General features: G+C 42.1%; 1 protein-coding gene across 3 annotated transcripts in view; it reads left to right on the forward strand.

The window, feature by feature from the left end:
- The window catches only part of RGS6 (regulator of G protein signaling 6), a gene marked incomplete at its 5' end in the record, with an annotated part of 657,279 nt that overhangs the window by 483,388 nt on the left and 158,273 nt on the right, over window positions 1–15,618 (forward strand). For all 3 annotated transcript variants that reach the window (XM_082275029.1, XM_082275027.1, XM_082275028.1), the window contains one exon: window positions 13,592–13,698. In XM_082275029.1, the coding sequence (XP_082131155.1) occupies window positions 13,592–13,698 (107 nt within the window). The remainder of the gene's footprint in view (window positions 1–13,591; window positions 13,699–15,618) is intronic.

The following is a 15,618-nucleotide window of genomic DNA, read 5'->3' on the forward strand; positions in this document are numbered from 1 at the left end:
TATAGTATAGACATGTACTGTTTTTTGCAGAGTATTTAGCCCCGTTTATGTTTTTACATAAACATATAGTATCGCTACATTTATGTGTACCGATATGAATTACAGCTGCTTCTCCTTCCCATTGTGGTGACGTAATGAGGAGGCACGCACACTAACCAATGAAATTGAATGAAGGCAGCTATAAATCTATGCGCTGCTTGTGTGTGTGCATTCCAGAATCTGAAGACGTCGCACATTGATGACGAAACACGTCATTTTGGAATGCACGCAGGGGGCACTTGACCCGTGGTTGGATAAACGGAGTGGAACGCACGCGGAAGCCGGCGTTCCCCGTCTTTTTTCTCACTGACACCAGCGATTTCAAGTCCGCGCCTGCCTCCTTATTATTAATCCTTTTTTATCATATGTTTTATACTAGTTCTGACTAGTTCTTAAATCTGTCTCTTATGCATGTGCAGTTTTTTTACATGACAGATTATTTTTGGAATAAAATAAAATTTTAAATGGATCTCACTATGAGGCTCCCTATATATTTTGTTTAATTCACCATTGGCCGTCCTTGGAGTGGGACCCTGTGCCCAGGAGCAGCGTGAGGACCAGTTATATTGCTTCAAGTCCTGGAGAGAGGAATCCCACCTGTTACAAGCCTGTATGATCCCCCTACCGTAAGGTTAGAGGGGATCCAACATATCTGGTGAGCCTCCTGACAAACCCCCTTGAGCAACGTGGTGACCTCTTATGAACATTCTTATCGCCATCTGCCTCTTGTTTTTGTTTGGATTATTAACATTTGGGAATATTGGACTTACCTTTATTTCTATATGTATGGTTTACATCCCATATAAATTAACCAATTGGGACATTATTCAAATACTTGTTATTCCAATCTTTATTTATCTATACCTTTATTGGCTGGTTGTAATACTTTGGTATAATTGCACTTAGTTGGTTGTTCGTACAATCCTTGAGGTGTTATCATATACACATATTTAATATATTTATAGATCATTGCAAGCGCATTAAACGTGGGAGGTTATTCATCTTTTCTTTGTATAAACTCAGTGATACTTACTTTTGCTTCACGGTTCCGATTCCTGCGAGTTCTCGCATATTCTCGTGGGCTTCTTTTGTTACATAGTTACATAGTTGGTGAGGTTGAATAAAGACAAAAGTCCATCCAGTTCAACCTGTGTAGATGTGTGTGGCTGTAATCATCTTGCATACCCCTGAATGTTCTGATCCTTGAGATGTACGTCTAAGAGTCTTTTGAAAGCCACCATACTACCCGCAGAAACCACCTCATGTGGTAGAGAATTCCACAATCTTGTAGCCCTAACAGTAAAGAACCCCCCACGTTGCCTGAGGTTAAAACGCTTCTCCTCTAATCGCATTGTATGCCCCCGAGTTCTCATGCAATCCCTTCAACTGAACAGCTTTTTTTCTAAGCCTAGATCCCCATTTAGATATTTAAAAATTGCTATCATGTCCCCCCTCAGGCGTCTCTTCTCCAGGGAGAATAAATCAAGCGATTGCAGACGCTCCTCATAATCAAGGTCCTCCAATCCCCTAATTAGTTTAGTTGCCCTTCTCTGGACTCTCTCCAGCTCCAACACATCCCTTCTGAGGACTGGTGACCAGAACTGGACCGAATACTCCAGATGAGGTCGGACCAGAGTTTTATAAAGTGGAAGGATTATAGTCTTATCTCTGGAATACATCCCTTTCTTTATGCATGCTAATATTCTGCTAGCCTTGGCAGCTGCCGCTTGACATTGCATGCTGTTGCCTAGTCTATCATTAACCTATACTCCCAGATCCTTCTCCATTTTTGATTCTCCCAAGGGTTCCCCTCCTAACGTGTATTGTGCTTTTATGTTTCTAGTCCCCAAGTGTAAAACCTTACATTTCTCCACGTTAAACCTCATTTGCCATGTCTTTGCCCACTCCGTTATTTTGTCCAGGTCATTCTGTAGGATATCTGCTTCATGCTGTGCTGTTATTGTCCTGCCTAATTTTGTGTCATCTGCAAAAACTGATATTGAACTACTGATCCCGTCCTCAATGCTGTTTATGAATAAATTGAACAAGGTTGGTCCTAGGACTGAGCCTTGGGGGACCCCACTTACTACCTCAGACCAGTCTGAGTACGCGCTGTTTATTACCACCCTTTGGACACGCCCTTTTAGCCAGTTCCGTATCCAAGAGCAAACCCTGCTGTCGATACCTGCAGACCTTATTTTATAAATTAAGCGCTTATGGGGAACTGTATCAAACGCCTTAGCAAAATCTAGGTACACCACATCCACTGGTCTGCCCCTATCTAGCTCACAGCTCACCTCCTCGTAGAATGTTAAGAGATTGGTTTGACAAGAACGCCCATTTGTAAACCCGTGCTGGTTACTACTGATGATGCTGTTGTCCTTAGCAAACTCTACGATATAGTCCCTTATCATCCCCTCCAGAAGTTTACATACTACTGATGTCAGACTGACAGGCCTATAATTTCCCGGTATATGCCCTTTTTGAATATCGGAATCACGTTAGCTTTCCTCCACTCCCCTGGTACATCTCCTGTCCTAATACTGTCCGCAAAGATCAGGAACAGTGGTCTGGATATAACCTTACTGAGTTCCTTGAGTACTCTCGGATGTACGCCATCCGGGCCTGGTGATTTGTTTGTGTTGAGTTTATCCAGCCTTTCCCTGATTTCCCCCTCTGTTAGCCATAGTGGCAAGTCCTGTGTATTACTACTGACTATACAGTCATGGTCAGTGTACCCCTCCGATTCCTGTGTAAAGACTGATGAGAAAAAAGCATTCAGTACGGTTGCTTTTTCAGTGTCCTCTGTAACCATCCTCCCATCATTGTTAATTATGTGTGCAATATGCTCTGCCCTAGTTTTTTTGCTGTTGATATACTTAAAGAATTTCTTTGGGTTTTTTTTGCTATCCTCCGCTATTTGTCTCTCAAAGTCTATTTTAACCATCTTGATTTTGTGTTTACACTTCCTATTTGCCTCCTTGTATTGGTTGAAAGCCAATACTGTGCCCTCTGATTTATATTTCCTGAAGGCCAATTTTTTTCCCCTAATAAGTTTTTTAACGCTCCGGTTTAGCCAGCCAGGTTTGGCTTTGTCCCTTCTAAATTTATTTCCCATAGGAATGCACTGCAAGATGCCTTTGCTTAATATGTTCCTAAAGCATTCCCATTTTTCCTCTGTGGTCAGGGATCCCAGGGTTCGGTCCCAGTTTACCCTTTCCATCAACAAGTACAATTTTGGAAAGTTTGCCCTTCTGAAGTTAAGGGTTCTTATGTTCCCCACTTGCCTTGCTATATTGTTATTTACGCTAAATGTGATCATCCTGTGATCGCTAGAGCCCAGGTTGTCCTGGACTCCTACCTCCGAGATTAGGTCTGGGTCATTAGTGATCAATAGATCCAGGATTGTGTTTTCTCTGGTAGGGGAATCCACCAACTGTGACATGTAATTATCCTGTAAGGTTTCTGTGAATTGACGGCCCTTATGTGAGTGTGTAGTCCCCTCTCCCCAGTCAATGTCGGGATAATTGAAGTCCCCCAATATGATGACTGATCCTAGCTTTGCCACTTTACCCAAAAGTGCTAAAAATTCCAGCTCTACCTCCTCCCCTTGTTTAGGTGGCCTATAGCAAACCCCCACAATTACTTTTCCCTTTTGGGTGCCAGTCTTTAGCCGTCTTCATTGACCGCCGTAGGATGACATTACCCCCATGCATATCCAGGAGTGCAGTCATCCCAACACACAAACACAGTGTCGGAATGTAAGCTGAGCGGAACATGCTCAGTGCAGATTCTACCAAAGACATCGAGCCAGAAGGTGGGTTTATTATATTGCAAAAGGGTTTATTATATTGCAAAAGAGACTTTGCATGTCTATTCTGCTATAGAGCTTGCCTACCCACAGATTTTTATTATTAGACTATAGCTCCACTTTAAAACAGAGATTAACTGTGGGTATACTTATCTTCAGATAGTAGAGCTGGTTTAGGAAAGGGTCAGAATAAATCAGTGAATTTTACTTAGGGATGTTTGTGTGTAGTACTCATGACTATTGGGCCAAAGACCACTCTTTATTATGTTCACTTGAGGGACATAATATAATAGAATTTACAATAGAAGTAGTGGATATTTGAGCCTGATGAAGCATTAAGCTCAGTGTCAGGGAATGAAAATGCCAACATTCTTACCGTACAGTCAAATACTGCAGTTTCATCAGAATCATCCACAATGCTTAAAAAATCAATATCTAAAATAAGTCTTTGCAGCTCTTGCACAACCATTGGTAACCATAAACAAATTTCTTCTGCCCGGGCATGAAAGAGTTTTCTATTAGTCTGCCTTGATTGTATATACAGTGCTTATAGGATGCATGTCTTCTACACTGATGAATCATGTCTGAAATAGATTGCTCCCTTGAGACTGCGTTATTTTATAGATTTCTCCAGTTAAAAGTACCATTAAATGTGCTTTAATGCATGCCATGCCAATTGTCATCTCTTTGCCTCAAGCCAGATGTACAATAAAATCTATTTTTCCACAAATCCTATTCTTCTTGTTGATTATCTTTTAACCCTGATTTGTTTTTGTATATACATTTTTGTGTCTTATTTTCTTTGCAACATTTTAATAGTTCTTGCATATTGTATAATTATTATAAAATGTCCACTTTAGTGCTCTAAAATAAAACAATCAAGCTTGTCTTAACTAGCTATGTTGTTTTGTTTGCTACTTTATGCATTGACCTTCCTCCCTATTGCCATTTTTTTCTAGACATTATGGTCCCCTGCTGACTTTATACCATCCAGAGGTAGCTTATCTCTTCAGTAAGGCTCCATTCACACCTGGGCGTTTTTGAGCGTTTTTCAGCTCCAAAAATGCTCAAAAAAATGTTCCAAAACGCCCAACAAGTAAAACCCCATTAATTTAAATGGCCCCTGTTCACATCTGAAGCAAAACGCCTGTAGCTGAAAAAAGTGCATGAGCTTCTTTTTGGGCTGATTACCAGCGTTTTTGAAAGATGTCAATGCCTGCCTCCAAAAACGCCTGAAAAAAACGCCTTAAAATCGCGGTAAAAATCACGGTAAAAACGCGCGAAAGTGTGAATGCAGCCTAAGACACAGAAATGTGATCCAAGGCAACTTCAGCTAATTGCAATATTGAGCATGTTTTTCCAGTCTTTTGAAGTGTAGGAAGACAATTACTTTTCTAAGCCCTGTTTCTTCAAAGTATTAACACTCACTGAGGGAACCTAAGGCTACGTTCACATCTTGGCGTTGCTATTTACAAGCGTTTTTATGGGTGTTTTTTCAGGTGTTTTACAGGCGTTTTTACAGGTTTTTTAGGTTGACTAGTGACCAATGGAAAAAATAAAAACGCATGTAATCTGTTTAAAAAGAAGCTCATGTACTTTTTTGAGCGTTGGGCGTTTTGCTTAAAACGTCAAAACGCTCAGATGTGAACAGGGGCCATTGAAATGAATAGGATTTTTCTTGTTGGGCATTTTTTGAGCTGATCCTAGAGCAGAAAAACTCCCCAAAAATGCCCCAAAACGCCTACATGTGAACTTAGCCTAAAAGAAATGGGGAGGGTCTAGCTGGAACTGAACTAACAAGCACTAAACAGGGGGGAGGACAGAGGGAGAAACCAAAATCACATAGTAAAGCCATCAGATGTCAGCATACTACAGAATAATAATAACCTGATGCAGTTCAAAGCAACATAGAAAAATATACAGGTATATATAAGTGGGACAGAAGATAACACAGTACTAGTTTCCACAAGATGAAAAAAAAATGGGGCTGTGTAACAGTGCCACTGTGTTAGTGGGATAAAAGGTTACGTGACACAGGATTCTCCCAATCGTAGAGTAAGGGGCTCCAAAACTTCTGCTCAGAATGGAAAAAAATTGATCTTGCAGCTTTCCCTGGGTTTTGTTATTCCAATTTTTAATGGAGTCCAGGTGTTTCAAAGAGCTTTGGGAGAGACTCCCCTGTGTCCGTGTCTAGACAGAAACCAGCAAGCTGAGTGTGCAGCTGTGCTCACCTGTTACAATCAAGGGCATAGTAGTAGTACAGAGCTTGTCACCCAGGCGACCGAAGGTCAGGAGTCAGGTAGGCCCCTATGAAGAGTTCAGGGCAGAGGCCTGTGTGGCATGGAGCTGCAAGTAAGATCAATTAAGCAGGAGAGGCAGGGAGCCTGGGTTTACAGGAGACCGGGTGTCTCAACCCAGAAGGCTGTACAGCCAGGCGGGCATTTTGTTTGCTAGAAAGGTAAAGAAGACTGTGTGGTGAATCTAGGTAGAGACTGACTCTAAGAAGGTACAGTTTTGTTAGACAGGAGGCTGAATGATTTTTGTTGAACTGATACACCACTGGCAACACCTGTGAGGGCAACTATTTTTGGATGAACTGTCTTTTGCTTTAATTAAAAGTGGGACAAGAAGCGCTTAAAGGTGAAGTCCACTAAAATCGCTACATCTACAGGCATCCACGATCTAAGACTAAGCTATCTAGCCCTGTAAAGAAGAAATCAGTATAGGAATTGCCCCCAGAAATATGAGAAAATCTGGCAACCCTGGTTGGGCTGTAAGGGTCCTTTCACACGGGCGTTCCGTTTTTTTCCTCCGATCAGTTCATTTTTTTTTATTTTTTATTTTTTTTTTTCCGCGTTTGCGGATGATAAACGGACATAATGTATGTCTATGTAAATACGGATGTCAGCAGATGACTCCACTGATATCCATTTTTGTGTCCGTTTCGTTTTTTAAACGGAAGAAAAAATAGGGTTCTGTTCCGTTCCAAAAAACGGAACTGAACGGAACAGACGCAAAACGGATGTCAGCGGATGGTCATCCGCTGACATCCGTATTTACATAGACATGCATTGTGTCCGTTTTTCATCCGCATGTGAAAGAGGCCTTAGGATTATTGCGTGTCCTTTTACTGCCTCATTTGCCTAAACTCTCTTGTGTTCTGTATATTGTATCTTCTGTGTATTTCACATTGTTTTGCGGTACACTCCCCCCTGAATGTTTGTTATTCTTCTTTGCACACCCGTTCCCCCCTCCTACGTGATGATGTACACTGGCTACACTTTCTGTTGTATTCTGTAAGTTTTCTCCTTGTTTTTCAATAAAGAGCAACCTTGTTTGTAAAGAAGAAATCAGTATACATACCTTTTCTGAAGCCGATCTGGTCCGGTTCCTTGCTCAGCTGTCAGCGGCGGCTTTTCTGTGGAGGTGGGTGCAGAGGAGGCAGCCGACAATGGAAGCCCCATAGTAACTCTATGGTGACGTCACTTCATATTCATTTCACAGCCGTTGTTGGCTGGGTCCTCTGCAGAGTTTCCGCCGCTGGAGACAGGACCGGAGCAGCTTCAAAAAAGGTTTGTATACTGATTTCCTCTTTACAGGGTTAAATAGGTTAGTCTTGGATCGTGGATGCCTGTAGATGTAGTGATTTTAGTGTTAGGGTGAATTTCCCCTTTAAATATAGTTTCTGTCTAGCCTGAACTCAGTTTAACAGCTCTACACTGTTTAAATGACATTCCCTGTATCACAGACTCATTAATAAAAATGGAAAAAATAAACACAAAAATGGATTTGATTCCAATAGAGATAAGTTTCATGCACCACTATGACCTTTGTGTAGTTCACAATTCTGCTTTTTAACAGATAACAAATAAAAGGAAAATTCCCTATTTCACATGCTTGCATTATTGCTTGGATTAATTTATAAATTATTTTATTGTTCTGTCTTCTTCTCTAGCTCTGCTTATTTGTTTTATATATATATATATACCATACAGTATGTTCTTTGATGTCCTCTGTGTCTTGGATCCTAATTTACGCTTGATGCACAAATAACTCTGCTGCGCTAATAAGTGCACTTTTGGATATTAATATACGGCAAACACCATTAATCCTGTTGTGCTAAAAAGCACAGTTCTCAGGTCTTTTGTATAAGGTAATGGAGCGCGCTCAGCGCTCCAGTAATACAGATACACAGGCTGCTATCACATTGGATGCTCGATAGAATGTCCTGCTTAAAGCATTGAGCTCTGTTTATTTATGTGACAACAAAGGGACAACAGCAGGAAGTTATGGCTATACAATATCAGCCAATCAGTTCCAAATGTACAGTCACATGACATAGGTTACTCACATAGAATCAGCAAATGACACACCTGTATACATTCAAATATAGAAACGGGGAGTACACAATTGTGAATAAGCAAAGCAGCATGCACGGCTTCCCACCGTTGGTGTGTGGAAATCCACAGACCATAGTTAACAATGAAACCCATGTGTAGCAGAATTTGCGACTAACACTACACAATGAAACCAGCGTGTAGAACCGTCAACGCTGCTCTGATCAAACTCATGCATGCGTTTCCACCACTACTACAAGCCACTCAGCAAGGCTCAGAGAACAATGCCTAATAGGATTATACTACTGTTCCCATAGACGTGAGGCTATCTACAGGGAAAGAGCCATGCTGTTTCCACTATGGTGATCAGGCACAATAGAAATACATGAGCGTGTATCCCTTCATAAAGGCAGATAGATATCAAAATGATATTGGCATTACAGAGCAAACATATCCCCGCCGAGTGAACAAATCTGCACATTATTCAGGGGCCCCCACTGATAGTCATATCCTTGCTGCTTGATCCTTGAACCCTGCACTGCAATACACGTAGATCTCTACCGGTAACAGACCCGTGCATAGTGCATGGAGTGTTCGCCGGCGGAGATGTCTATGTAGAGCGAATGAGTCTACATATCTAAGGGTAGGTTTTCACTGCCAGTAGTCATTCCTCAATGCTAGTTCGCCCGTATGTGCTCTAATAAGCATATTGCAAGCAAACCGACAACAGGAGCTATAATGACAAGCTAAATAAAACACATCCTGAAAAATGTCCACACTAGTACTAAGAACATTTCCACAACATCTGCACTTATGTGATTTTTCAGTTATTTTTATGACACTATGCCTAACAAAGAGAACTGAGTATTCTTGAAAGCTTGCACAGTATGATATACAGTAATAAGGTAGCTAACAATAGTTATCACCTATATTTTTACTTTCCTATGTAACTTATTTTCTTGTATTTCCATAAAAATATATATATTTTTTTAGTTTACTGACAAGGTTTGAAAGCATAGAGTATCTGACATCTGCTTTCTGACACTTCTAACCAGGGCTTTTTTTCTGCCAGAGCACACCGAACGGAGTTCCGGAACCTTTGGCAGCAAGCCCTTTTCTCTTCCCCTTGTCATGTAACACTGAAGCTGGTAGAGGACTCACTTACTCCACCAGCTTCTGTGTGGTAGTGTCGGTGCTGCACCCAGGGCACATGATGCTGAATAGGGATGTGACTGTCCCGGGCCTGGACGCTGCAAATGTAACATTTTTTTGGGCTTTGGGGCTTGGGGAGGCAGCGGCTTCTTACTCTACCCGCCGCCTGTCCCCACTGTGTAGCATGAAGTCGGGTTTCACTGCAGTGCTGTGAAACTCCTCCTCCAGCTCTCTGCTACATTCCTTATAGGCGGAGAAGAGCAGAGCTGCAGGAAACATCACTAGCTTTTAAAAAAAAGCCCGGGCACAGCTAACAGAGCAGTCCTGGCTGCATGCTGCGAGAGGTGAGGAAGCTGTGGGGGAGGACGAGAATATGTAAAAAGGTGAGAGAGCTTTTTGTGTGGGTGTGGGGGAGGGGATGATTTGTGACTAGGTGAAAGAGCCTTTTGTGTGTGTGGGGGGGGAGGGAGGATTTGTGAACAGGTGAGAGAGCTGGATGGAGGGGATGATGTGTGAACAGGTGAGAGAGCTAGGTGGAGGGGATGATGTGTGAACAGGTGAGAGAGCTAGGCGGGGGAGGATTTGTGAACAGGTGAGAGTTGGGGGGAGGGGATGATTTGTGAACAGGTGAGAGAGCTGGAGGGAGGGGAGGATTTGTGAACAGGTGAGAGAGCTGGGGGGAGGAGATGATTTGTGAACAGGTGAGAGAGCTGGGGGGGAGGGGAGGATTTGTGAACAGGTGAGAGAGCTGGGGGGGAGGGGAGGGGAGGATTTGTGAACAGGTGAGAGAGCTGGGGGGAAGGGGAGGATTTGTGAACAGGTGAGAGAGCTGGGGTCATGATTATAGAATGTATAGCACAGTATACAGGGGTAGTGGTTAGGAGTGTGATTCATACGCCTTATGTATGTACAGTGTACCTTACATAGTCTTGATGCTGTGCTGTATGGTACATACTGTACCTTTTAATGTTGTGTACTCTACATGTTTATGGCTACTACACCTTGTATGATATGCACTCCTCAGCACTGCACAATACATACTCCTGAGTCCTGTACTCTGTGTGCTTCTCTTTTCTGAACCTTGCACCTTCTGCGATACGCAGTTCTAAGCATCGATCACACCCACTTTTGGCAACCGTATAATTTTTACCTCTGAGGAAGGCGTGGCTGGGGATGGGGTTGTTGGTGGAGTTGGGGTGGAGTTGTGGGCGGAGTTGTGGGCGGGGAAGGTGAGTTCCAGCACCTATTCTCTGAGAAAAAAAGCCCTGCTTCTAACAATATGTAATACCTAAGATAGCTTGCATAGTGACAAACATTATATGTTAACATGAAATATAGGATCTCAAATGCTATGCAAATTACAAACGCTATATGTTAGTATTCAGAATAGGAGCACACAAGATTCAACATATGAATGCAGTAAACTTACATGAGCTGCGTTCTTCAAAATATTATCGGTAAATGTAAAAGCTTAAACTGCTATGGATTCAGTTAACATAAAATGGAATTCTAGGCTTAACCATAACTATTTTTAAAAACTGTTCCCTACCCCCTCCCAACACCTATGCTTAACCTGTGTAAGGAAGATTTGTATACTTATCTATTTTCAGCCTGCTGCGGTCTGGTCATGTGATTTCTCTGTGTCTGCTAGTGGCACTGCAGGGTAGAAGAAAGAGCATTCTGACAGCACCTAGTAAAGCCTGAAGCAGTGATGTATAAGGGGAGGGCTTTGTTAATAAGTGCCTTCCATGCCGGAACAGCTGGAGGAGTGGATTTTTCCAGGAAAGCACTATTAACTTCCTAGCATAATAGAATAGGAGCCTCAAACGGGTACGTGTCACTCTCTTGGAAGCCAGGGCATCAACAAGATCTAGGAGACACACTTCCAACACAGGCTATACATTATACTGCATTAACCTCCTTCACACACTCAGTTGCCCCCCCGCTAGCAAGTTTCAATAGCTGCACAGTCCCAGAATATGTGTAGGAAATCTGCATTAGATAAAGTGCACCACCAGCAACAGGGAGACTGGGTAGGAAATATTTTTGCTAATCTGGCCGGAGCAAGGTAGATGCGATGTAAACATTTGTTTTGAATAAGGTGATCCCTAGTCGATAGTAGTCTGGAGAAGTTAATTTCCCAGCGATCATCCCAGTCCTCCCCGTCCACAAAATATATTATGACCACTAAAAAAAACAGTCACTCGACTTAACAACTGAAATTAAAGACATACCTTTCCATTATAAAGAACAGAAGATAATTTCTATAACATCCATAATACACCTACAGAAATTAAATAATTTTTTCCTATTCTGCAGAAATTCATACATATTGGCAACATTCATTATGGTACCTTTAGATGAGAGCAGACATTCAAGGATGATCTAAGTCAATCTTTGCTTTAAATTTCTCCAACCTTTTATTATTTTGGTCCCAAGAGAGGGTTCAGAATCCGGTATCTGCTCAGTCCATTGGATTTAATCTCTGGGCAATACAAGTGTTTTGTTAATAGATTTTTTCTTTTATAACAAAACAAAGCAAAAGGAAACCAGCTTCCAAAAAAAGGAAAGAAAGAGAGAAGACAGATAGGATGAAAGCGAAGGAAAAAAAGGGGGGGGTGGAAGAAGATGGAGGAGCAAAAGGGGGGTAGGAGGGGGAGAAGGAAAAGGTGTGTAAAAAAAGTGTAAAAGAAAACATATCTAAATATGGTAGGCTTGAGAGTAGAAGAATGCTGTCCAATAAAACCAAGTCTTCTGCTGTTCCTCCCTTCACAGCAAGTCTGCAGTAAGTTCCTTCATTAATTGGGTCTCCCCAATTACAGCAAACTGTCTAATGAGGGGGGTTCAGTAAACTTCCACTTTTGAGCTACACAGATTTATCAAATGGACCAATAGTGACTTTATGTAACAGCATTTAGACATCAGAGTCAGATGTAATAAGGAGGATTCAAGGTGGTCTTCAAGATGAAAATCTGTATTCTCAAAGATCACTTTATGGACTTTCTCCCAGAAAGGGTGGATAAGCTGGTACTGCTAGAAAATATGGTATAGCATTCTCTTGTTATCTGAAATTTTGATTGTGCATGAATGATATTGGGTTTATGACCAGATGACCAGCTATTACACATTATCTTCCATTGTGACGGGTCTGTAGAATGTATGACATTGGAATTAATGTAAAAGATGTTAGGATTATGGCTGGACTTCAATTTCATTTAGTGTTTTGAACAATCAGAGAAGGCTAATTCCCCTTGTGTGTCTATTATCAGTGTACAGATAAACAATGAGGTTGATTTACTAAAGGCAAATATACTGTGCACTGTAAGTGCAGTGCAAGTGCACTTGGAAGTGCAGTTTCTCTAGATCAGAGGGGAAGATCTGAAATGAGGGGAAGCTCTGCTGATTTCTATCATCCAATCATGTGCAAGCAAAAATGCTGTTTTTTATTTTCCTTGCATGTCCCCCTCAGATCTACAGCGACTGCACTTCTAAGTGCACTTGCAGTGCACTTGTAGTGCACAGTGGATTTGCCTTTAGGAAATCAACCCAAATGTGCTGTACTTTGACAGCTGGGACAATCAAAAACTCTCAGCTCGAAGGCCCCTTTCACACTTAACGCTCCACCGGCGGACTCCGTTTTTCTCAGCGGGGGATCGATCTGCTGATCCCCCGCTGAGCAGGCGGATGGCAGCTCTGTCTCTGCGCTGTGTGCGGAGACAGAGCTGTCAGGTCCCCGCTCTTCTCTATGGGGGAATCGGATGAGAATGGACCGCCTGTTCATTCTCATCCGATCCCATCTGATCCTTTCCGCCAGACGGATAGAAAATAGGGTTTCCATCCGCCCAGATTTGACGTACAGGATCAGATCGGATGTCAGTGGACATGTCTCCGCTGACATCCGATGCCCCATTGAGATGCATGGGGCATCCGTTCAGATCTGCCTGAAAAACTGACAGGCGTATCTGAACGGTCCGCAAGTGTGAAAGGGGCCTTACAGAGATAGATGAGACTACCCGTATTCCTCAACATGTGGCAAATGCACCTCCTGATGGAAGGAGTTTCACAGTGCATCAATGGGATACAGTGGCTGCTTTACTAGTTTAACAGCCAAACTCTGGTACTAAAGATGATAGCGCATCCCTAAATTACATACAGTAGTTCTAACCTTTCTTCATCACGGATTGCAATACCTAGTTTTATTTGTTTTCACAATGAATGTCCTGAACTAACTATGCAATACTGTCTTTTTCAGTGGAAGCAATACATTTAGGAAGCCTTATAGCAGCCCAAGGTTACATCTTCCCCATATCAGATCATGTCCTCACACTGAAGGATGATGGGACCTTCTATCGTTTTCAAGTAAGTGAATCCAGCAATTTATTGCAATAGTACAGTGCTTCTTAGCACTGAGAAAAGTGAAATGTTTTTCTGCTATAACACGTAAAGGATACAATTATTAGTGAAAATTGCTTATTGTCTCTAGGGATCATTAAGGATCTTTGAAATTCAATTTTTTCAGGTATATTTGTTACGATACCCACAAAGTACACAGATTATAAAAATGTTTCATAAAAGAATGAAAAAAATCAAAGTATTGATTATAGGAAGTGCACTTGAAATGTCATCATTAATCACATATGGAAATTATTTTTACTGTAGCCACTTTAGGTATAGTTGAAAGATTTGTCCGTCTCAACAGGGAATGTATAGATGCTTCCTTCCTACCTTTTTCACTATATGCACCGGGTTTTCCACAATTAATTATACTGTAATCCCTTGAATAGTCAGAATAGTCAGTGCAATTTTGTCCCCCCCAAACACCACCAGAAAAAAATGACAGATTTTTAGTTAAAGTAAAGTCGGCAAGAGAAAAACAGTGCTGGTCTTTCTGATTAGTAAGCAGAGCATGTTCTACAAACTAGATGTTCTATAATGTAGACAACTTGAATTAAATGTAATATAAAAGTTCAACTTATAATCAGCTTATACTGTAAATTCAGCCTAACACTGTTGTGTGCTCTGGATTGTGGCCTGTGTAAAGCATTGGCAGGTCTCCTAAACTGCAGTGGGTAGTGGTATGGCTTTCTGCCATTGCAGGAATCCATTCTTATTTTGTTTTCATTTTTTTTTTTTTTTTTGTGGCAGTGAAAGACTCCAGGGGAGATGCTGTGGGATAAGCGGGAATGTGAAGATACACAAAGAATAGCAAATGCACAGATGTGTTGACTGGAGAGTAGGAGCATTTTGCTACTCTGTAGGAAATGTAGGCTTGTGGGCTTGTCCTGGCTGGGTTTCTGTATCCTACTCCTACAGGGAACTCTTGTACCTTCTGTGCTGTAAGCTTATGGGCAGTTGTTAGAAAATGTGCTCTCCATAAGTGTGCAGATATACACTGCTGCCCTGACTGACCTCTGCAGCCATCTTGGTGCTAATAATTAGCACTGGCCCCCTTCGTTTGGCACGCATTTTGTGAGTGGTCATGTCAAGGATAAAACCCCCCACTTGTTAGGACAGATTGTCTAGCATAGGGGCCGGTTCCTGTGGAGGAGGGACACAGTAGGGACTGTCCTGTCGCTGTGTCTCAGCAACAGCCCTCTCTTTTTTCCCTTTAGCTTCCCTTTCTTCTTGTCTTCTAGCCGCCTCTATTGTCAGCTGCTGTCGGAGGTCATCAGTATATACAGATATCTAATGTACAGTAAATTGCAAGTGTTTCAGCCAGCACAGCAGTGTATGCAACCCCTGTGGAATTTCGGAATTATCCCCCTCGTTAATACAACTTGCTGCAACATTCGGTCTCCTTGTGAGTTCTCTTATCTACGGGCATCAAGCGCAGAGTCCTGCCCACAAGCTTACTGTACCTCTTTTAAGTTATGGCCTTTTTTTAAGACTCTTTTCTAAAGCTTCCTAGCTGTTCCATGGTCACAGCAGCTGCCTCTCTGCAGCTTTCTGGATCATCTGATTCCTCAGTTGAGCCTTAGGAAGTCATACCTTGACCCTGCCTGATAGAAGATTTAGGCCCAGTCTGGAATACTGCTTTGGACACTGGATACTGTGTGGCCAATCACCTTAGCTCATAGTGCATCACATTAATTTAGGCACGGGGTGCTATACAGGTCCACCGCTGTAGTCCATCAGCAGTGGAGCCCTGTCCCTGAAGACCTTGGTGTCGCCCATCATGGAAGATGAAGCAATAAAGAAACTTGTCCCTAACATTAAATTCTGGTGTTGAAGGCATTTTTTTGCAGTAGGTCATGGTCTTGGTAAATTGTTCTGGTCCCA

The sequence above is a fragment of the Pelophylax lessonae genome, assembly GCF_965119305.1.
Source record: "Pelophylax lessonae genome assembly, chromosome: 13".
NCBI classification, from domain to species: domain Eukaryota; kingdom Metazoa; phylum Chordata; class Amphibia; order Anura; family Ranidae; genus Pelophylax; species Pelophylax lessonae.